This window comes from Callospermophilus lateralis, chromosome 5, assembly GCF_048772815.1.
Source record: "Callospermophilus lateralis isolate mCalLat2 chromosome 5, mCalLat2.hap1, whole genome shotgun sequence".
In the NCBI taxonomy this organism is placed as follows: domain Eukaryota; kingdom Metazoa; phylum Chordata; class Mammalia; order Rodentia; family Sciuridae; genus Callospermophilus; species Callospermophilus lateralis.
This window is the reverse complement of record NC_135309.1, coordinates 87,313,905-87,338,113: the sequence shown is the minus strand read 5'-3', so window position 1 is coordinate 87,338,113 and position 24,209 is coordinate 87,313,905. Positions and strand designations below refer to the sequence as shown.

At 32.6% G+C, this 24,209-nt stretch overlaps 1 protein-coding gene across 5 annotated transcripts in view; it reads right to left on the bottom strand.

Moving 5' to 3' along the window:
* The window catches only part of Chd1 (chromodomain helicase DNA binding protein 1), a 93,305-nt gene that overhangs the window by 3,116 nt on the left and 65,980 nt on the right, over positions 1 to 24,209 (bottom strand). For 4 of the 5 annotated variants that reach the window (XM_076856974.1, XM_076856976.1, XM_076856975.1 and 1 more), the window contains 3 exons: positions 23,870 to 23,921; positions 23,106 to 23,316; positions 20,313 to 21,303 (listed from right to left, as the gene is read on the bottom strand). In XM_076856974.1, coding sequence (XP_076713089.1) covers positions 20,958 to 21,303; positions 23,106 to 23,316; positions 23,870 to 23,921 — 609 coding nt within the window. In that variant the 3' untranslated portion in view covers positions 20,313 to 20,957. Of the gene's footprint in view, positions 1 to 20,312; positions 21,304 to 23,105; positions 23,317 to 23,869; positions 23,922 to 24,209 lie in introns of those variants that run through there. The other variant, XM_076856977.1, reaches the window with a different exon arrangement.

Genomic DNA, 24,209 nt, shown 5'->3' with positions numbered 1-24,209 from the left:
AGCTGCAGCAGCCATTTTGTGATGATGCTTTAGTCAATTTTTTTGCTGCTGTGACTAAAAGACTGACCAGAACAGTTGTACAAGAGGTAAAGTTTATCTGTGGGCTCACAGTTTCAGGTCTCAGTTCATAACAGCTAGCGTCATTCCTCAGTGCTCCAGGGGAGGCAGGAATAACATGGTGGAAGAGTGTGGCAGAAAGAAGCAGCTCACGTGATGATCAGGAAGGAGAGGGAGAGGGGGGAGGGGTGGAGAGAGGGGGGGAGGGGAGAAGGAAAGGGAAAGAGAGAGGGAAGGAAGGAAGGAAGGAAGGAAGGAGAGAGGGAGAGGGAGAGGGAGGGAGAAGGAGAGGGAGAGGGAGGGAGAGGGAGGAAGAGAGAGAGAGAAGAGAGAGAGAGAGAGAGAGAGAGAGAGAGAGAGGATCTCCACTTGCCATTTACAAATATATACCCCAAAGCCACACCCACAACACCAGACTTCCTCCAGCCACACCCCACCTGCCCACTCAATTAATCCCATCTCAGGTGATTAGTCCAGATTGTGTTGAGGTTCTCCTAATCCAATCATTTCTTCTCTGAGCCTTCTTGCATTGTCTCACACATGAGATTTACAGGGGACACCTCACATCCAAACCATAACAGATGATGAAGAACATTAGCTCAAGGATGACAGAGTAGAAAGTCGAAGGAATCTGGGTTCTCAATCAGATCACTGAATCGTTAATTAACTACTCTAGAAAAAAGTACTTAAAAATCATGGGAGACAAATTCTTTGCAGTGTTTAAATTAGTTCACCAAATGCTTTCTGCTACTTATTTGCAGCCCAAAGTACAAAATACATAAAATGCAGCCAGAGTCTTTATATCAAGAAAAGTAAATAATAGCAATTTTTTCCTGATAGTTCAAGAATAAGTAGAAAAAAAGTCATTGATCTAGGTCCAAGTTGAAAGTGAAAAAAAAAATTTTTGAAACCTTCAATTTTATTTAATGCATACTTTCAAGGAATACTTCTATAAGTAAATGAAAAATATTATATTGATCAAGGTTTAATCAGGAAAAAGAACTATGAGGAGACAGATGACAGGAAGTATGGAAATTAGTTACAGGTTTTGATCTTACCAATTTGAGGAACTGGTTAAACAGTCGCAATGAACAGACCCTTTCCAATAACGGAGATTGAGGTCCACATGGCAGAGAGTCGGGAAGGGAAGATGAATGGAAAGTGGGAAAGAATGAGAACAGTACCAAGCTGACAAGCACAAGCTGGTGCCTGTGAGAAAAGACTGATAAATGTGTCGTTTCTTGTTTCTTCTCACCTTAATGGATTGAGTGTCCTGCAGGAACAAGGGCCCTTCATCCATATGCAACCCTATAAAGCTGGCCAGGAGACATAGACACTGATTCCAGGGGGGGTGGCACAAGTGCAGTCCTGGTCACCACTCACACAGAAAGTGAACCAGCAGATAAGCAACAAGATATGAAGGTCACAAAATGATAAGCAACAAGATATGCAAGGCCCTCCAAATCTCCCAGCAAACTTCCTTGTGGCCTAACAGGCAACACAGAAGAAAGGGAATTCTGGAAAATGTAAAGTTCCTAGCTAAGCTGATATGATAAAATTCACCATTCACTAAAATTCACCAGCTTATCCTGTGAAATAAACAGAGTCTAGTTATTATGGAGTTATTTTCCCTTGATCTAATAGGATGGACTTTGGAAAGAACATTTAAATATTTATATGCATCCTTAGAGAGCATTTTAGTAAGTAGCATGCATTTTGCAAATTACTTGCACCTGCTCAGGCATCCTATTATTTCAACTAGAAGGTATAAAATGAGTATGTATCACTTCTGTACCACACCTTGAACTTTCTTGAATATGCAGAGAGTGAGAATGCACATCTTAAAAAACAGTTGATTTTACTGACATATACATCAGGCTACAATGGCAAGAGACTTCTGCCAAAGTGCCATACTCTAGAGTCAATTTTACCAAACGTATCAATAATATTATTGTCCTAGTCTCAGAAGGTCACACAGGATCAAGGTAAAGTGAAAAAGAATTAACACCTGAGAAGTCTATTTTGACAAATGTGTTTTTTTTTTTTTACAGCTAAATGAGCGTCTGAGCAGTAAACAAACCATAAACAAGATTAGAACTATATAATAAAGGCTAAGAAATATGTGTTTACTTCTAACTTCAACAATTAACCTGTCTCTTCCTGAGCAAGTCAGCTCAACTCTTTTTGTCTCAATTTTCTTATTTACTAAATGAAACAAATTCTAAGATTAATTTCTGACTGGTGCCACATTAAAAAAAATCTTGTAAAAGTATTCATATATTTATTTCCAAGAACATGAAATAAAACAATTAAAATACTGAAATATTTGTTAAACTGCCCTGGCTTAGGCACAATTATGCCAGATATATGCAAATATATCACTGTAACAAAGGCATTAACTGTTTTATATAATTATTTGCATAGACCAAAAATAGAAATACAGCCAGAGAATTTTTACATCAAATATATCACACATATACTATATAGTGTATGAGTGAATATATATTCATCCCTTTGAATTTGTGCAAATTAATTAGAAAATTCTAAGACCACAAAAGAATAGATAATGCACAAGCAAAAATGTAGTTTTTCAAAGGGGGCATAAATATCCATGTCAGAATATAAAAGGGGGCTGAGTGTAGTGAAGCACACCTGTAAATCTCAGTGGCCCTGGGAGGCTGAAGCAGGAGATGAGCAAATAGCCTTAGCAACTCAGCAAGACCCTAAGAAACTTAGAGATACCCTGTCTCAAAATGAAAAATAAAAAAGGGCTGGTGATGTGACTCAGTAGTTAAGCACCTCTGGGTTCAATCCCAAGTACCAAAAAAAAAAAAAAAAAAAAAAAAAAAGAAATGATATGGAACACTATAAACACAAAAGACAATGAAACAGGAAATGTATTCATAGATATGGTTCTTTAAACCAATTTTCAGGAACAATGGAAGAATACAATTTGCAATATTAAAAAGAGTACAAGTTACCAACATACTGCATTTAAGAACAAAATATTAGGGCTGGAGTTGTAGCTCAGTAGTAGAGCACATGCCTAACACTGGGTTTGATCCTCAGCATCACATAAAAATAAATAAGTATTGTGTCCATCTACAACTAAAAGTAATATTTTAAAAAAGAACAAAATATTGCTTACATATACATGCAGAATAATTACTAACTATATAAGGACAAAGCCAAACCGTCATCAGAACTCTTCTCCTGGAAGACAGTGCAGTAATAGCTACAAAAGCTTCAGGGAAAGAAAGTGAGGCCTCTGGGCATAATTCTTATTCAAGTGAAAAGACAGGTGAAAGGCAGGCATCTTTGGACCTGCGTGAACTCAGAAAATACAGAGCAAAACTGGACAAGTGGATAAAGAAAATGTGATATACACACAATGAGATATTATTCAGCCTTTAAAAAGGAAAAGATCTACCATTTGCCCTAGCAAAGATGGACATGGAATCTGTAAGTGAAATAAGATACTAAGTGAAATAATCAGAGTAGAAAGAAAAAAAAAAAAACAACACATGATGTCACATAAATCTTACTAAAAAAAAAAAAAAAATCAAATACACAAAGAATGAAACCATGATTACCAAGGGGCTTCTTATCCCTGAACTTCTGCCATCCACTTACTGTCCCTCTATGGAAAATCTGGTTTTTTTTTGTTTGTTTGTTTGTTTGCCAGGCAAAGTGGTATAGGCCTGTAATCCCAGTGACTCAGAAGGCTGAGACAGGAAGATCCCAAGCTCCAGACCAACAAGAGTCCCAGAGAGAGGGAGGGAGGGGCAGGCCAGGGAGGGAAAAATGTAGGTCAAAGGATACAAAGTAGCAGATTGGTGGACTGAACAAGTCTAGGAAATCTAATGTATGACATGAGGCCTAAAGTGAGTAAAACTGTGGTGTATTAGAGATTTCTGTTAAATAAACTTTAGTCCCTATACACACACACACACACACACACACACACACACACACACAAAATAACTATGTGAAATGATAGGAAAAAAAACATGTATTAAGCAACAGAATCTAATCAATTTAGAGATAAAATAGAAATATTGATAAATTGGGAGTGAACATTGAATAAATTTAAGTACAGAAATAAATTAACCAATGCAGATATTTTGTTATAGAAAAAAATATGTGCAAAATTTGACAAATTAACATATCATTAAAAATCAGGAGAAGAAATACAGGAAGAGGTTGGGAAAAATGTGCCAAGAGTTTTGTATTTTCTACTGAGGAGTCATTAGATATTATATACATTTTCTAAATCAAGAAAAATAGTTGAGTACAATATGTAAATTTATAAAAGTATCCAGTAGAAGAATTAAAAGTAGGCCTTTCAAATTATCAGAAAAAACAGAGAAAAAGTGAATGTGGGGGCAAATCAAATACAATATTGAGTTAAAAGAGAAAATAAAGTAATATGAATAGAAAAATAATACAAAAAGAGAACTAAATATGGGGCTGGGGTTGTGGCTCAGTGATAGAGCACTTGCCTCATACACATGAGGCATGGGTTTGATCCTCAGCACCACATAAAAATAAACAAATAAAATAAAGATATTGTGTCCATCTACAACTAAAAAAAATATTTAAAATTTAAAAAGACTAAACATAACTGTATTATCAAAAAACATAGGTGAGATAAATACATGTTTTGTTTTGTTTGAATTTGTAACTGGTTCAAAAACCAAAACCCAATTCTTTGCTGAATAGGAAGGTTAACCAGGAAACAAACAAACTCAAGAAGGTACACCATGAAAATGGAACTCTTTATTATTACATGATATTTCTTAAAAATAATTCAGTATGGTGCCAGTGACAAGAACAGGTTGAATTAAGGGAAATGCAAGAACTGTAGCATAAGTATGTAACTAAATGCAAACATCAATAATATAAGTTTAAATTGAAAATTTTATAAAGGAAAATAGAACAATTATTTTGTTAATAATTACCTCTTGAAGGCTGGAGTAGATTAGTGCTTCATTCATGTATGGAAATATCACACTGAACTCCATTAATATGTACAATTAATGCATGTTAATAAAAACATCAAAATATAATGCATGAATCAGAATTTTATATAATATTATTTATTGTAGTTTATTAAAGGTTTTAAATTTTAATTAGACCTTTGATTTAAAATGAGAATCCAATATTTTTTTTCTCCACCAAGATGCCAGTATTAAAGTTTGTATTTTGACTTACATTATGCAATACAGAATTTGGGTGCTGAAATTTTAAAATAAAAGTGATACTAATTGTTTCATTATGAAACCAAAAAATGTAATTAAAAAATGTAGATGCTCCTAAAATTTCTAGTGCTTGAATTGTATATTTTGGATAAGCCTTGAAACAATGTGGAGTTATCTTATTCCTACAATAACTCACATTTGTAATTCTTCAGTGACACCAACTATACTAATTAAAGAAAACTGAAAAAGATTAATTTACTTTTTAAATCATATGCCCTATTTTGGTAATTGATTTTTTTAATACGACAATTGGGGGCATAGAGTATATGGTCATTACTTTGATTTCTGAAAATTGTCTTTAGCAGAAGAAAATGTCCTTTATAAGTGAATTTACCTAAGCAAACTTTTATTAACAATGAGCAAACACATGTAGAATTATTCACTAATTCTCTTATAGAGAAATAATGAATATAAAAAATATATATAAAAAATAAATATAAGAAATAAAATTATCCAGATGGCCATAACATAGTCAAGAGAGCCAATTTATAGGCCAGTCTTTCCTAATGAACAAGAAATTTTTCTGTAAACAATATAAGCAAATAATTAATTGTTCCAAAACTCTTTAGTAAAAAAATTACTATATATAGTACAACAGATCAGATCTAACTAAGAATTTTGATCAATACTGAAAATGGTGCCAGTTTGGGGTACCAAAACCCAATTGGTACCCAATTGGTATCATATCTCATAGAGACTAAAACCCAGGTTTGGATATTTGAGAGTGCCAGGGCAGTAAAAAGCTAATAGGAATTGATAGGACACTATTGTCTGAGGTAGATATTTGCAAAATCATTACTTAAATCATCCCCAATGGTTATCTGGAATGAAAGGCCTACCAAAGATACAATGAAGAGTTCATGGCCAGCCTGGGCAACACAGTGAGATCCCATCTTAAAACAAATGGAAAGAAAGGAAAAAAGGGAGGGAGGGAGGGAAAGAGGAAGGGAGGGAAGGAGGGAGAAGAAAAGGATAGAAAGAATTTTTGAAAATACAGCTTTGGCTAAAAGCTAAAACTAGTGGAAAGCAGACAAAAAAAATCTTATAGCAATTGCATTTTTGGCACCTTATGAACACATATGTACTCCTAAGCCTCAACTAATCATTTTATCTATATTAACCTTATAAAAAGAATCAGGACTCTCAGAGTGTATGTGATTCTATTATGTGGTGTTAGAAGCTATAAAAATGAGTGTGGAATATCCTTTTATGGCCAGGAAAAAAAAAAAACTTTTGAATAAATGGATCTAGGAAATGAATAAAGTGATGAATTAAAGATCTTATTAATGACTAAGTCATTAATAATGAAGATGGAATAGAACAGGGTGAAAATAATAAGATTTTTTTTTTTGTACAGGGATTGAACTCAGGGGCTATTTTTGTATTTTATTTAGGGACAGGGTCTCACTGAGTTGCTCAGCACCTCGCTTTTGCGGAGGCTGGCTTTGAACTCTCAATCTTCCTGCCTCACATTCCTGAGTCAATGAGATTACAGCTGTGTGCCTGGCTACAGATGTTTTTAAATAAATAGAATATTTACATGGGCATACTATGTTCATATGTGTATATACATGTTTCAGTTATATATTTTTGTGAAACAAACTACCTCAAAACTCAGTGGCTTAAAACAATAGTATTGCTGGGCAGAGCTCATTGAGGATGACTTATCTCTGCTCCATTGAGAGTTGACTGGAATAATTCAACAGGGTCTGCAGGAGCCCTGATGGCTTAATTCATATATCTGATGCCTCAGGGTGGGGTGACTGGAATGGCTTGAATGTGGGATTCTCTTTCCACATGGGTTTCTCAGAATTCATTGGTCTATCCCAAACTTCTTTACATAATGAAATCCATAAGGAAGAAATTAAAAAGCTGCAGCATATGTTTAGACCTGGATCCCAAAGTCACACAATAAAGTTTTGAACACATTTCATTAGTCAGAGTCACATGGCCTACCCAGATTCAATAGAAAAAATAGACCTCACCACTTATTTGTAAATACAAGCCTATCTGTTCAGGATTGGGAGCAATGATTGGGGTCAGCTTTCTACTTGGCCTTACTGGCTACAACAATTCATATGCCATCTATGCACCCATGTAAAATAGAAACCCTTTACTCTCAATACTCCCCAAGTTTTCATTCACTTATGAAATCAAGTCTTGAAATCAAAATCATGATGTGACTCAGATGTGAATATGGATGAAACTCCTTAGGTGGTACCCTTCTTGTTCTGAAGACCTAGGAAGTGAAAAACAAATTATTTGCCTCCCAAACACCTAATAAACAATAGTGAGATAGGGATAACTTCAAAGACACTGCTATTTAAAAAATTAGAAATGAAAGACCCACAGTAGTAACCAGCCCATAGCACTTCTGAGACCCACCTGGGCCTTCATCACCAGCAGCCCAAAAATCAGGGAAGACACACTTCTTTAGTACTTTCTCTGTAGGTTTTGGTTCTAACATCTGAGCTTTTTTTTTTTTTTTTTTTTTTTTTTTCAAAAGAAATGACCCATTTTTATAGATCAGCATCTTTTTCAGTGATTCCTGCTCACAGACATGTGGGGACCCAGGAACTTCTTTTCTCATGAACCATCTGTCCAATATATTCCCAGTAGGTGACTTTAAGCACCTTTAAGAAATACAGTTATGGGGCTGGGGCTGGGGCTCAGTGGTAAAGCGCTCGCCTTGTACGAGAGGCTCTGGGTTCGATCCTCAGCACCACATAAAAATAAATAAAATAAGAATACAATTATTATTTTAAATGCTCTTTGGGACTTTTAAGAAATATGGTTTAATGTCCCAAAAGACGCAGCAATAATTTAGAGTTTCTCTTCACTCTTCCTTGGACACATCAAACCACTGTGTGGAAATGCCCTTAAATGCAGGAGGACTTTTGCTACAGTCTGTATATAATGCACAACATTTCAGAATTCTTGATAAGAGGAGTTAGGATCACACATTGGGTTGATCTTTATCCTGTAGTACATTTTACTAGCCACATCCTAGATTTGATCTCTGTCCTGAGGCCATTTATTATATTAAAAATATTTTGAAGGATGGACATGTTTTGAATCCTATTTTTTTCTAATTCTTGAAAAACAAAACAGTTCTTTCTTCAGCTAATCTCTCTCTTGCAATACCTTATCATACTAATAAAAGAAGAAATGGGCACTTTCCATGTTGTACTTACAAATCTCCTTAGCCAAATCTAATTTTATTAGATACACTTTCTTTTATATCAGTGTGATAGCATTGCCAAATATTTCATCAGGGAAAGAGAAATTTTCTAACTGCTCATTTATCTGCCATATTCACTGTTCCTCTAGCTTTCTCCAAAAGTCTCCTTGAAAAATCAGTTGCATACACTTTAAAAGGTGATTTAATGGTGAAGGCCTGTCTTTCATATCATAGTGGAGAAAATTTTCTAGCCCAGTTTTTTTTAATCCCCAAATAGTCTATAATGAACAATTGAGATACTGTCAAAAATATTTAAAAATAAAGCTTTTAAGTAACATAGTTTAAAAAGAAATAATGAAAGAAATTAGAAAACATTTTGAGAGAATAAAGCAAAAACGGAAGGTGTGTGTCCATAAGCCAAGGAATGGCTGGGGCCACTGGAAGGTGAAAGAGACAAGAAAAGATACTTCCATAAAGTGTTCGGTGGGAACAAGGCCCTCCCAGCACCTTGGTTTTAAGTGTAGTCCCCAGAATGCTCCTATTAATGATTCGCCACTACTTGAGAAGACGAGGTACTAATGAACAGATTAGAGTGCTCCCAGTGAGTGAATCCAGTTATGCACACCTGAGTGTTATAAAAATAAGAGAAGAAACAAAGAAATGAACTGACAAAAGAATAGCCAATGGAATGAACAAGTGAAAGGATGAATAGATGAATGATCCTTGCACCAAACTGTTTGTGAAGTTGAGATTGACTCATATTCTTTTGAGATTCTTAAGAAAGGGAATCAAATTTGCAGAGTTTAAAAGGTATTTTCAAGCAAAACTGTGAAGAACTTGGCTGAATTTTCCAGTTTTAATATTTTGATACATTAACAAATAAAGGTCTCATTTTTATTAAAAAAAACATTTTGAATTGAAAATAAAACTCAATATAGCAAAACTTGGGGGATGCCCCTTAGGCAGTGCTTAGAAGGAAATTTATTGCTTTTAGTGATTGTGTTAGAATAAAAACAAGGTTCAAAAATCAATGACCTTAACCATCACATTACAAAATAAGCAAAAGCAAAACAAAACAAAAAATTCTAAATCTAATGTAAGTAGAAGAAAATATATGAGAACAGAAATCAATCAAATAAAGAGACAAGCAACAGAGGAAACCCAGATGGCTTTTTTTTTTTTTTAATGACCTTTTAGGTAGGAAACAAAGGCACAAGCTGTGAAAAATATAACAAGCTTGACTTATTAAAATTAAAATTTTTAGGTTTGTGAAAGAAGGCGAATAAAAGACAAGCTGAAGACTCGAAGAAAATATGTGGAAAAGACACATCAGATAAAGGTCTGCTATCAAAATATATTTGAGAGTGTTTAAAACTCAACAAAAAGAAAACAACTCAAAATAGGGCAAAGACTTAAAGAGAAACCTCCTGAAAGAAGACATACTGATGACAAATAAGCATAAGAAAAGATATTCCATGTCATCCATATCATATGTCAGTAGGGGAATGCAAATTAAAGCAATAAAGGGATATCACTACCTACCTATTGGAATGGTCCAAATCCAGAACACTGACACCACAAAATGCTGACAAGAATAGAATATGGAGCAACAAGAACTGTTATTCAATGCTAGTGTGAGGGCAAATTGGTATAGCCACTTTGGAAAGCAGTTTAGCAGCTTCTTGCAAAACTACACACACTCTTACCACAATATCTAGCAGTAGTGCTCCTTGGTATTTATCCAAAGAAGTTGAAATTTTATGCCCATAAGAAATTTTCACACCAAAGCTCAGAGCAGCATTATTCATAATTACCAAAATTCAGAAGCCATCAAAATGTCCTTTATAACATGAATGGACAACTGTGGTACATCCAGACAACAGAATATTACATAATGCTAAAAAGAAATGCACAACCCAAGTCATGAAAAAACAAGAAGTGCATAAATGAAAGAGGCCAATGTGAAAAGGCTATCTATGTTTTACAATTCTGGGAAAGGCAAAATTAAAAGGATCAGTGGTTGCCAGGAATTAGGGCAGAGGGAAGGATGAATAAACGGAAAAATTTTAGGGCACTGAAAATACTCTGTATGATACTAAAAATATGGGTACATGTGATTATATATTTCTCCAAAGCCATGGAATATATGCTAGGGGTGAGCCCTAATGTAAACTATTGACATTGGGTGATAATGATGTGTCACTGCAGATTCATCAATGTAGCAATGAACTACTGGTAGGGGAGGTTGACAACAGCGATACTTTGCATGAGTGGGGGCAGAGCGTACGTAGGATATGTCTGTATTTCACAATTTTGCCGTGAACCTAAAAATGCTCTAAACCTATTTTTGAAAGTAACAAATAAGAAAGAAAAAAGAAAAATTTAATAAAACAAAAAAAAAAACGGTTCTAAAAATATCAATAAACTGGGTGTAGTGGTGCATTCCTATAATCCCTGTGACTCACAAGGATTTCAAGTTTTATGTCAGCCTCAGCAAATTTGTGAGAACCTGTCTCAAAAAATAAAAAGGGCTGGATGTAGCTCAGTGATAAAGCATCCCTGGGTTCAATCCCCAGTACATTAAATGAATAAACGAATGAATAAAATTGACAAGCTTTAGAAACAAAAAGGAAAAATCATTACAGATTGCAGACATTTACAGGAAATATGAATAACTATATACCCCTCCCAAAATTTGACAACCTAAAGGAAATGTACAAATTCCTTAAAAGATAGAAGAAACTATAAAAATTGACTGAAGAAATAGAAAATATGAATAATCTCATATCTACTTACACCAATCCCAAATGTTCTTCCTGGTCAAAAGAAGTCTGTCAAACATTTAATTAAGAAATTATACTCCTATACAAAACTCTTCCATAAAATAGAGGAATACACTTCTCAACACACCCCATATAAAAAGGATATTAAAAAGTTACACCTTATGTAGTGTATACATGTATCAAAACTCATATGGTACACCATAAACATGTACAATTATGTTTTTATGTATCAATTTAAAAATTAAGAAAGCAAGCACAGGAAATCTCTGTGACTTTAGGAAAAGATTTCTTGAGTGGGATACAAAATATATTAAATATTAAGAAAAAATTAGTAAATGTAATTTAAACACATTTGTACTTTTAAATTACTGTTAAAAACAAGGTGTTAGGAGATAATATTTATAATATAGATATCAAATAAAGAATTTGTACTCATAATATACTTAAAAATGCTTTAAAGAAGACAAACCGAATCCAAAATGACCAGAAGATTATACTTAACCTAAGAAATACAAATGACCAAAAAGCATGTGAAAAAAAGCCCAGTTCATCAGTCATTAATAAAATGGAAATTCAAACCATAATGTGATTCCACTGCACAATTATTGTAATTTCTAAAATATATTAACAATAGTTAGTGCTGTCAAAGATACAAAACAATTGGAGTTTTCATATACTGCAGCTTGGTAGAGCCAATTTGAAGAGTGTGGTACCTTCTTAAAAAGTTCAGTCGTGTACTTGTCATTATTCCTTTTCAAGGTATTTTCCTGAGAAAGAAAACATATACACAAAGCAACATGCAAAGAAATGTTTATGGAAGTTTTATTGATATTAACCTAAAACTGGAAACCCCTTTGTTAGGTGAGCAATTATATCCAGGAACAAAACCGGATGTGGTAGCCCACACCTGTAATCCCAACAACTCAGGAAGCTGAGGCAGAAGGATTGGAAGCTCTAGGTAAGTCTCAGCAATTTAGCAAGACCTTGTCTCAAAATAAAAAAGAAACAAACTAGGGAGGTAGCTCAGTGGTAAAGCACCTTTAGATTCAGTTCCCAGTACCCACCCCAAACCCACCAAAAAAAAAAAAAGGAAAGAAAAAGGAATGAACTACTGATAGATGCAACATATACTAATCTAAAAACAAAACTAAGCAAACAAACAAAAAAACCCAAAACTATGCTGAGCAAAAGAAGTTAGATTAATAAAAGAATGTGCATTGTATGATCCCAGTGGTTTTAAACTCTAATGTAAAGATTAAATTTAAACTACAGAATTTAAAACAGATTAGTGTGTAGATGTCTGGGCCAGTTTCAGAACTGGATTTGACATAGAAGGGGCACAACAAAAACTTTTGGGGTGATGGAAATATTGTATTGTGTTTATGTTAGTATATTCTTTTGCCCAAATGTACTGTATGCATTTTATTATATGTATAGTATTCTCAATATAGATGACTAAAAGAAAAACTTGAGTTTCGCTTTTTAGGATGTAGATAACTATCAAAGAACACTCCTCTCAACCTAACAAGAAAAAACATGGATAATCTATAAAATCTTAGTTATTTTTTAAACCAATTTGAGCAGAGGCTACCAGGTAACCAAGTCAGCTGAATTGCAAAGAGTGGAAAGATTCTGAATTACAGTACTACAGAACTACATAAACTACAGTAAGGAGGCACAGCATGACAGAAAGAGTGCTTAAAATAGGTAAGTACAAACCAGATAAATTTTAATAATTCTTAAAGGCTGAATGTGGACTATAGCTTGTGGTCACAAATGCAGTGAAAACATCCCTGTGTCAATTTGAGACAGTTCAATTTCAACATTAGATCCCACATTATAAAGCTCTTGTTTGGTCATTTCTTGGATAAAAAGCAAGCACTGTGAGAAATCAGTATGTAACAGGGAAAGAGTATGGCACTCCTATAATCTGAATCTATAGTTTGAAAAGTTGTGCAACAGATAAGCATATCCCATAAACAATCACTTAGGATTATTTTAAGGATAAAATGCAAATACTATTTTCCTTTTAATTCTCAGCAAACTAGAATTAGAAGAAAATGTCCTTAAGATAAAGACCATTACAAAAAATAAATTCCTTCAGTTAACACCAAACACAATGGTTAAATAATGAATTCTTAACTTCCTCTATCCCACACAGCAAATTGTCCATTCTTTTCCAAGTTTGAGGCCAGCCTGGGCAAATTAGCAAGATCCTCTCAAAATAAAAAGGAGCAGGGATGTAGCTCAGTGGTAGATAACTTGCCTAGCATGGAAGGCCTTAGGATTGATGCTCAGTACTGTACCCCCCGCCCCTCCCAAAAAAGCCAAAACAAATAAAATATAACCTCTAAGAATCTAGAATGAACCTATTAGAGCTAATTAGTGATTATAGTAAGGTCAAGAAAAAAATGTTACATCCAAAAAATGATTTCTCAAAAATCACATAAAGTTATTTACAATAGCATAAAAATATGAATTTATACTTAGTTATACATCTAAAATACTAACAAAAGCAAGATTAGTACACTGAAATACCACAACACACCAAGAGAAATTTAAAATTCTAAATAATGAAAATAATGTTCTATGTTCATGAGATGAAAATCTTAGTATTAAGGGACTGGGATTGTGGCTCAGTGGTAGAGTCCTCGCCTGGCACGTGCAGGACCCTGGGTTTGATCCTCAGCAACACATAAAAATAAATAAGTGAAATAATAAAGGCATTGTATTGTGTTCAACTACAACTAAAAAATAAATAATAAAAAAAAGAAAGAAAAATCTCAGTACTGTTAAATTATCAGTGTTTTCCAGTACAATCACAAATCAAAACCCTAGTATGCTTTTGGGTAGACACTGACAAATTTGATTATAAAATGTGGAAACATAAAGAAATTAGAAAGGCTAAAATAATTTTGATTATGGTTTACTATAAGCATTAATAATTAAGATAGTGTGGTGTTAGTATAAAGACAAATGCAAAGTAATAGGACAGAATAGAGACCTAAGAAACAGACCCATCTATATAATTGATTTTCAATAAAAGTGAAATTGAGATTCAATGGAACAGTCTTTTCAACAAATGGTGCTGAAAAAACTGGATATACATATCCAAACAAAACTATAACTGATCCAGACTGCACACTATACATGAAAGGCAAACTCAAAATTAATCAAAGACTTAAATGACTGAGGCATTTAAGACCAGGTATCAAGACCAGAATCAGTAACTTTGCAAGGCCCTAAGCAACTTAGTGAGACTCTTGTCTTAAAATAAAAAGCAAAAAAAGGGATGAAGAGATGGTTCAGTGGTTAAGTGTCCCTGGGTTCAATCCCACTCCACCCCCCAAAAGTATTATCCTTATAGTGTCGTGTGTGATCTTAGTTTAGGTAAACATTTATACAAAGAAGAGGAAAAAAATGATAAACAGAATTTAATAAAATAATTAAAACCTCTACATTTAAAAGCAATGTTTAGAAAATAAAGACAAACCACAAACTAGAAGAAAATATTTGCAAAGTTTACTAATGAGTTGTATCAATAATTATATTTCATAAAATTGGAAAAAATTTGAACATACCAGTGAAAAGGATGGCAAATAAACACATTAAAAGATGTTCAACATCCTTAGTTATTAGGGAAAATTAAAACCACAGTGAGTCACTATTAGAATGGCTAAGGTTTTTTAAAAACTGACAACAGAAAATCTCACACATAGAGTAATTAAGAACTCTCATATATAAGAGGGAGGAATGTGAAATGGTACGTTCAACTTGGGAAAGTCAGCAGTTTTTTTCTTTTTTTAATAAAATAAAACACATAACCTGAAAATACTATTTCAAGAAATTTACCCAAGAAAAATCAGAATACATGTTTACCCAGAGAATTGTACGTGAATGTTTCTACCATTTTCATAATAGCCAAGATTGAAAATCCAACTTTTTCATCCAGCTGCTGAGTGGATAAACACATGTAACATACCCAATACAAGGTATATTTTCAGCAGTAAGAGAATGAACTACTGTTAAATGCAAAAAGTGGATGAACAAGAGCATTATGTTAAGTAAAAGGCAGACTCAAAAGACAATATATTAAATGACATTATGGATAAAGTAGTATCTATATGAAAATATCAGTGTTGTCAGGGGCTGGTTAGAGGAGAAAGAAACAGAATTCATTAGTAGTGATGGAAACATTTTGTACCATAAATACAATGTTACACAACTGTATAATCTGTGAAAGCCAATCACACTATATGCTTAGAAAGGATGAATTTAACTTATGTAAACTTGTTCTGATTTTTTTTTTATGTGAAAAATACAGCAAGCAAGAGGATTTATTTTGGTTATTTTTGCTACTTGAGATTGAACCCAGGGGCACTCTATCACTGACTGAGCTACATCCCCAGTTTATTTTTGAGACAGGGTCTCCCTAAGTTACTGAGGGTCATGCCATATTGCTGAGGCTATTCTTTTAACTTGTGATCTTCATGCTTTAGCCTTCAAAGTATTACAGGCGGGCACCACTATGCCTGGCTAGATGGTAATTTTTAAATTTTACTTTAAAAACATTGGAAATGCAACATGTTTTTATTGTATTAGGGTCTTTACAAGATGGGTTCTTTAGGTGTGAGTAGGAAAAGATAATGTATCAAGCCATTTAAAAATAAATTTCTTTTCAAAGGGTAAAGGAATAGACAAATCAAATTGTTTTATATTTTCCTATTATGTCTATAACATCACCATTATTTCCTAAATAGCCATAAGTTATTGAAACCAATCCTTCATTTATATGTAAGTATATTCTTTGTAACAATGAAGTTAATTTCTGTATTGATTATTTAAGTCAGCAAAATAAATACACTTTTGGTAAGACTCAGTGGCTTATGCCTGTAACCCAGGCTACTCCAGAATAAAGGCAGTTTGATCCCAAGTTCATTGTCAGCCTGGGCAACTTGGTGAATTCCTGTCTCAAAATAAAAAAGGGAAAGAGCTGGGGATGTAACTCAATGGAAGAAACTTGTGGGTTCAATTCCCAGTTTTGCAAAATGAAAAAAAAAAATTAATTGGAATCTCTCCCTGCCTGCTGCCAATTTTAATTTCTAGAAATAAGACTTAAGCATTTCTATATGTCTCAAGTGCCCCAGGTGATTTTTATGAGCAAAATTTAAAAACTGGAAGGCAGTAAAAAGACTTAAGTATTCAGAAGATACTCATAAGGCATGCAACTTACTAATAATACCAATGGATCAAGTTAACAATAGCAAGATAAAAGACAAGCAACACTGGCATTTATAGGACATAGGCATTTCTGAGAAAAACACCAAAATAATGAAAAAAAATTCCAATTTTAGGTATTGGGGATAAAGCAGTGAGTTAACAAAATAAAGCCCCTGTTCTAATGAAACTTACATTCTACTGGGGAGATAGTCAATGGCAAATGATCAAAATACATAAGAGTGGTGAAATGCTAGGGAAAAAAAAGCAAGGTAAGGGGTTTAAAAATGATGGACTCAGGATACTAATTTGAGATGACAATTGAGCTGTGAACTAAAGGAGGTGACAGCTTGGTAAAAATCAGACAAACACTCCAATGGAACAATGCTGACCCAGAAGGATTCTTCCATGTTCTAAGAACTGCAATGGCAGTAGTGATTCAAAAAGACTGGAAACAGCTGAGAGAAAAGTACCTTAGTTAGGTCAGACATAATTAATAATGGGGAAGGCATTTTAATGTTATTGGTGTAAAAGGGGTGTTTGGTTTTAACATATTTTAAGATTAGATATCCACCAGCTATTACTTAAGTGGAGATGAGATCAGGGGTGTGCTTAAAAGCGAAGATACTCAGCACAAAAAAGAAAAAAAGCTGTTGAAACAAGGACAGAAATCAAAAGTCATATGATAGCAATAGAGCTCCAGAAAGTAAACAGAATTGAGACAACATCCAAGCAAAGAAAATCAAAAAACAAAACCACCTCTACCTAGTCCATCAAACTCTAGGACACCATAGACAAAGCTTTAAGATTTGAGAAGTAAACAGATGAAAAAAATGTAAACAGTGGGCGGCTTAGTTCCACAGTTCATTCTATAGAAGAAAGCCTAAAAGTATATAACACTGCAATTTACAATAAAAGCAACATTTTCTTCCAAACTATGCTTATCACCAATGCAAACAGTATCTTAGCCCTTTTAGTAGAATTATTGTTTCAGACTGTTTATTCATTCAGTTTAATATTTAAATCAAGACTCAAATGTAGAGTGGACCATGAAATTAAGAATATCTCATTCATTTGTGAGTTTAAACCACTAATATTTCTTCATATTACAACTTGTTATTTTTTTTTTTAAAACTAAAGGACAAAGTAGCTAGAATTCTGTTAGGATAGAAAAATTAGCACATGATGGTCCACTGGAGAATTTCTATAGACACTTAGAAAAAGAATCTTAAAATTTTTTTTAAGTCCTCTTTCCTAAGTAATCACATCTTTCATCTTTATACATAGCTAAGATTTCCTATCCTTCACTCTTCCTTTACAAGGACTCCCAAGATATTCTATAAGGAAATCAACCTATTAGGTCCTAAATTTTTAAAAAATTTAAAAATGAAAAACTACACATAAATTGTACTACAAGATCACTTATTAGCCATTTCCAGGGGGAAAAAAATGTAATTTTGACTGGATTATTTTCTTTCAAATATCTACAACTGAATGGCCTATGAATTTTTAATACAAAAGTTTTGACATTCTGTCTCCGGATATTTTTACTGCTGCACTGTTCTCCAGTTGTCTCCCTTTTAACAACTTTCCCTCTTTGAAAATCTTGTATACAGTGCTACAAAAATATGTAAATATTATATACTTTTGAGTTTTGAACTTAATCTGCTTAAAAAGGTTTCTGTATAAAGATGTTTGTACAGATCTATTCAGAAAAAATTATATTATTTGCTAATAAACTAATGTTCTTGACAAATCACATGAAAATGATAATCTGTATAAATCTGTTAGCACACAATCTACCCAATCTTTTATTACAAAAACTACAAAACCAGATTTTTTAAAAAATCACATGTAATCTAGAGTATATAAAATTCTGACAGTTGTTTATTAAGCCACTCACACCCTGAAACTAATGAAGGAAATCATTCAAACTCCTATTTTCATAGTCTTAAAACTATTTTCTTTCTATATACCCTAAATAAGGAATATTTTCCTTATAAACAGAGAGGTCATTGCTTTTAACAAGAATCATTTATTGCATATTATTAAAGTGGAGCGTTGACTGATACAATGTTATGCAAAATCTCTCAGGCTTAAACAAATGGATAAAAATAGTAAAGCACAATGAGCAAGAGACAAAAAAAAAATAAGCATTTTTATAGAAAATGATCCCTGTTTAGGTACTCATGTTCTTCTCTATTGTTTCTTAACAAATTTATGGCTTGTTCCTTTCCTAAATAATTACATTTTACAAATAATTACATGTTTACTATCAATAAGTGTTAGTATTAGATTCTTCATTCAACTCAGCTAGTTGACTGAAATATTAGAAAACTAGAGCTCTCTTATTTCCAAAAATACAATACTGTTCTATGAAATTTGCACAAAAGAATATAATGCAAATGTCATAACTTAGTAAAAAATAATGTATTAAGAAAGGTCAACCCCAGTCCCTTAGCTGTGTTAATATATTGAGCAGCATAATTTTTTAATCAAATGCTCTTGTGCAATAAAATTATTTATATTAAATGTGGAGAAAAGTGGAAAACTTAAAAAAAAAATGTCAGCACTGAGTTCTTTCTTCATTTTCATATTTAATTAGAAACTATGGAGTTATTCCTTCATATGATGTTTCAGATATCAGGAACAAACACATCATCATTCTTCAGGGCAACTATATCTAAAAGAATAATCTGTGTTTAAAGGGAGGGTGTTGTTTCATTCACATCATATAAATTTTAAAACTGACTGGATAAAAGGAAAATATTTAAAAAAAATATATACAAACTTTAGTAGATTGCAGCTTCTACAACAATTCAATTTGGACATGTATAGGAATATTATAGAAATATGTCCACATACTTACATTTGTCCAAAGTAAGGTTCAAATTTGTTACATTACAGCATACATCCAAGAATGAATGTATGCCATGATTCAAAATTTCCTACTGAATACAAGAAACAAAAAATCTATGAATAAATAAGGCATCCTAAAATATTATCTGCAGAAAGCCAAATGGTCCAACAAAAATTTCTGTGATCTAAGTTTTATTTCATAGAAAGATGTACATAGTCTTCAAAATTGATTATTTGTAGTACTACACATTACCAATTTTCAACCGCTTACCAAAATATCCTTTCTCTGGTAGCTAAATATTACTTAAGGGGGAGAAAAAAAGATTAAGTGCTTTAGGGAATAAGAATGCAGGAGAAAAGTACAGGAGCCCACATATCCTTTTTCTTAAATTTAATTTGTCATATATAAGGTTTTTATATACAATCAGTGTGCATTGTAACAGTTTATATTAAAAGTCAATCAAGTTTGTCTAAAATGTTAACCTGGCTGCATAGCACATTTGACATTATTGCCCACATGAAAAAGGAAAACAAATGGATTTACAATAACTTTTGGCTGTTTTGGATACTTAAGAGTGTTCATACACCTACTCTTTTAAACCAAATGCATCTGAAAAAAATGTTTCCAGAGCATGCAGTTTAGATTTTCCATATTATTTCACCATTTTTTTTTTTAAACTACAAACACAATATTGGCTAAAAAAGAAAAAAAGGTGGGGGGCATCATGTGTATCTAATAAAATATTCAATATAAAAAAGAGAACTAATGGAAATAAGTGGTGCCTTTCCCCATTTTTTTACATTCTAAACAATGATTCCATCAAGACAAATCATTAAAAAGTGTTATTAACACTGTTTTTTTGTTGTTGTTGTTTGTTTGTTTTTTTAATAAGAAGGCCTGAGTTGGTAGGGAAAGGAACAGTGAAAAAAAAAGCCTGAGAAGGGGAAGGAAAGTAAGGAAAGCTCATTTAATACATTTACAATAATTTACAGCCATTTTTTTTTCTTGTAAAAAGGCATAATAATAGATCACAAACAGGAAATTTCTGGCTATATTACAGATATAAGTACAGAATTTAAATATTCAAGCTTGTGATGAAAAGCGGCAAGGTGGTCGCAGTGTACAATGTAAACAAGTAGCTTTGGAAAGTGAACAAAGTCCTTGAGTGTTTTTTCTTTATTAAGAAAAGAACTCTCTTTCATTCCTTCCTGAAACATGATCACAGGTCAGAGTAAAGTTCATATACAAACATAATTTAAATGAAGGTCAGTCTAAAATCACTGACTTAAAAACAGTTTTATCCAGCCTATATTCGAGGGCAGTGTTGAGGTCCCTGTTATAGTAAACATTTTCCATTTCTTTAAAAAATAAAAAAAAAAAGTACTACAATATCTGTAGCACAGTGCAGCATAATCCTTAAATATAAAAATATTTTCTCTTCTGTTGGGATAATAGACCTTGCATCCTGGAAAGAAGTAACAATACTGCTACTGATAGAAGATCTGTTTATATCTTTCAAGTCATGTAAGGCAATTACTGTGTTGGTTTATGATATATGGCTAAAAGAAAAGTCCAGAAAGACAAAACATCAGTTTTTGTTATGTTTTCCGACTGCTCCAGGTATGCTCAGGTGTACTTTTGTGTTCAACTGAATGTTCAAATGGAGATCTGGAGCCATAAGGAGACCTCTGATCTAGTGGTGATCTAGGGCCACTACTGGAAGCTCTGTGGTCCATTTGCCAATCTGAGTGATACCTATAATCCCTGGAAGATTTATGGTGTATATATTCAGAACTTGACCGGTGATCTGAATGTAACCGATGATCAGAATGAGATCGATGATCAGAATGAGATCGATCTTTTAAACCTCCTTCCAAATTTGACCTGTGATCTCTACTCCTGTGATCATCCAATTTTCTGTGTTTTTCTCTGTCACTGTAATATCTAATAAAAAAGAAATTAGGTTTTTTAGTCAAACTAATAATTTAAATTTAAATGTTTCAAAAATAATTTTATTAAAAAACAAAAATAATATTTTAAAACATGCTTTTAATTGTATACAATCTCAGTATTTCATTAAACTATAAAAAATGAGCTTTAAAATTACTGGAAATATCTCTTTGAGAAAATTATTTAATGCATAAAACTAAAGTGACCCATACTGAGTACCTCAGTCAGTAGCTAATTTCCCAAGTCCATCTTAAGAAAACTGCTAGTTTTTATACTATGAATCACTTGTAATAATTCATCTTGATTGTCTGAAAGTTGGAAAGTGATAACTACAAGTATATAAAAAAAACCCTTAAAATTCAACCCTTTTTTGAATGTTGAAGATAAAAAAAAAAATGTAAATGTTAGAATACAGTCCAAAATAATGTATAAAGGATAATTTTCATTAGTTGGTGAAGTCTATTAAAATCTTCCTCAAGGTAACTTGGTCTATAATGTTTTAACACATAAATCATTATGTGATTTTACTCCATTTGTGTGGCAATTTGCTAAAAAATAAATGTGGTAATTTAACGAGAAATAATTTCTATGTTTGTCTGTTTAAAAAAATACGCTGAATGTATGTTTTTTGGTTGAATAAAAGTTCTTATTAAAAATAATACAAAAATGCCTGTGAAATTATATGTAAGTATATATTACTATAAATATGCCTTTTTCTTTTTATTATATTCCCCTTTCTAATATTAAGTCATTCTATAATGGATATGTTTAGTATGACAGAGGTTCTCAGAGAAGAAATTGCTGCTGTGAGCATAACTAAATACAATGTCTTCTAATTTCTTTTTCTCTTTTTAGTGCTGGGGATCAAACTCAGGGCTTCTTTGTGCCTGCTAGGCAAGTACTCTATCACTAAGCTATATCCACAGCCCTTCTAATTTCTTGCTGATCTTTACTTTCATTCTTAAAGTTTTTGAGTTTATTTTTTTTTAATATTTATTTTTCAATTGTAGTTGGACACAATACCTTTATTTTACTTATTTATTTTTATGTGGTGCTGAGGATCCAACCCAGGGCCTCACACATGCTAGGTGAGCGCTCTACCACTGAGCCAGAACTCCAGCCCAGTTTACTTTTAGTAATGATTAAAAACACTGCTTTACCAATAAAGGAGTAAATGCTATTGTGCTATTATTATATATTCAGGCTGCTTATTCTTCAAAGGTTTCAAATAATAAAAACAATACATATTTAAAACTTCCTGCATTCAGGACTATACCAGAGTGCTGAGATTAAGTTTAACATTACGTTATATTCACATGAATTATTTTTTCTTCTCATGATTTTTTAAAAATATGAAATGCAGAATTCCCTTCACCAAATTTGAACCATTATTTCATCATGTTCTATTTTACCCTACTATATTTTGAAAAGTATTTGAGGCAACAGTCTCCAAAGCCAATATTGTAGATCTATATTAGAAATAAAATATCCTCTTAATTTAAAGGTACTTTTAAACAATAATGAATGCCACATGAACAGAACTCCTTACAATAACTTTCATCTCTCATTGCATATTCTGATTCAGTTTTATAATCCAAAAACCACTTTATACAGAAAATCAGTTCTTATTAACAACAAAAAAGTACTGTATGTCAATTTTTCTCATTTACAGAACAAGACCTAGACTGACTGTGTGAAAATTAACTGGTTGATAAGTCAAATACAGCAAGTATGGTTTAATTAAAAGGAGAAGGATATGAATAAGCAAAATTTCAAAAGTAACTTGTTAAATTTACCTGCTGTCTTGCTTGTAGTGATCCCACTCACGATGATCTTTACCATTACTAAATGATGAATATGGTCTTTTCCTGGAATCTCTCTTTTTGTAAGAATCTCCCTGATGACGGTCTTTATGATGATCGTGATACTGAGATAAATGTCTATCAGAAGAATAACTATCCCTGCTGCTATCATCATGATTTGTATTTTCTTTTAATCTTTCCACATCTGTTGGATAAAAGTCCAACTTTTGTTAATGACTTTAAAAAATGTGGTAAAAGCAACTTCTAGATAATGACTCCTGCCAAAACAAAATCATTTCCCAAATATAGGCAGTTAAACCATTTTAAAATGGTGTATAAAAGCAGCATAACTAAAGATCACTGGATTCTGAAATGTTAAAAAAAAAAAAAAAAAAAAAACCCTCACAATTGATAAATACAGGGCCCACACCATTTCTCAGATATTTGTGCCCTTATTCAGAAAGAATACATTATTCAAAGTTACATTAAAAAGAATAAACATTCACCTTAAAAAATTATTTTACAACTTGTACAAACTGACAAGTTGGCTGGTTTATGGAAAAGATAATAAGCTAAAACATTACTGTTTAAGAGAATAGATTTTTATCTAATAATGTAGAAATATATAAAAAATATAGTATTTTCAATATAAAGGTACTTTTAAATTGGACCAACTCAATCCTTTTTATAATTTGATTAAAGCCCCCCAAAAGACAATTTTTTTTAATCTTCCAGAACAGTTAGTAAAGCTTACTTACCTGGATTTCTAATCATATGAGCGCTCGAGTTACTGTTCTGGTCATTGTTTTGCTAAAATAAAAAAAGAATCTTTTAAATGCCTTCAAATACCCCTATAAAACAGAGGAATAGGTGGAATTCTTAAAAAAGGAAATTCTGATAATAAAGTTTCACATAAGACATAAAAATGAATATGTAACATTAACAAATCTTCTTTTTTCTCTAATCTATCCCACGATTGTTTTTTAAAACCAACTTTGAGATTTTATATTTAACACAACAGTTGTAAAAACAGTAATGAAAATTCCCTTATGTGCTTCACCTAGCTTCTCCTAAAGTTAACATCTTATATAGAATAAT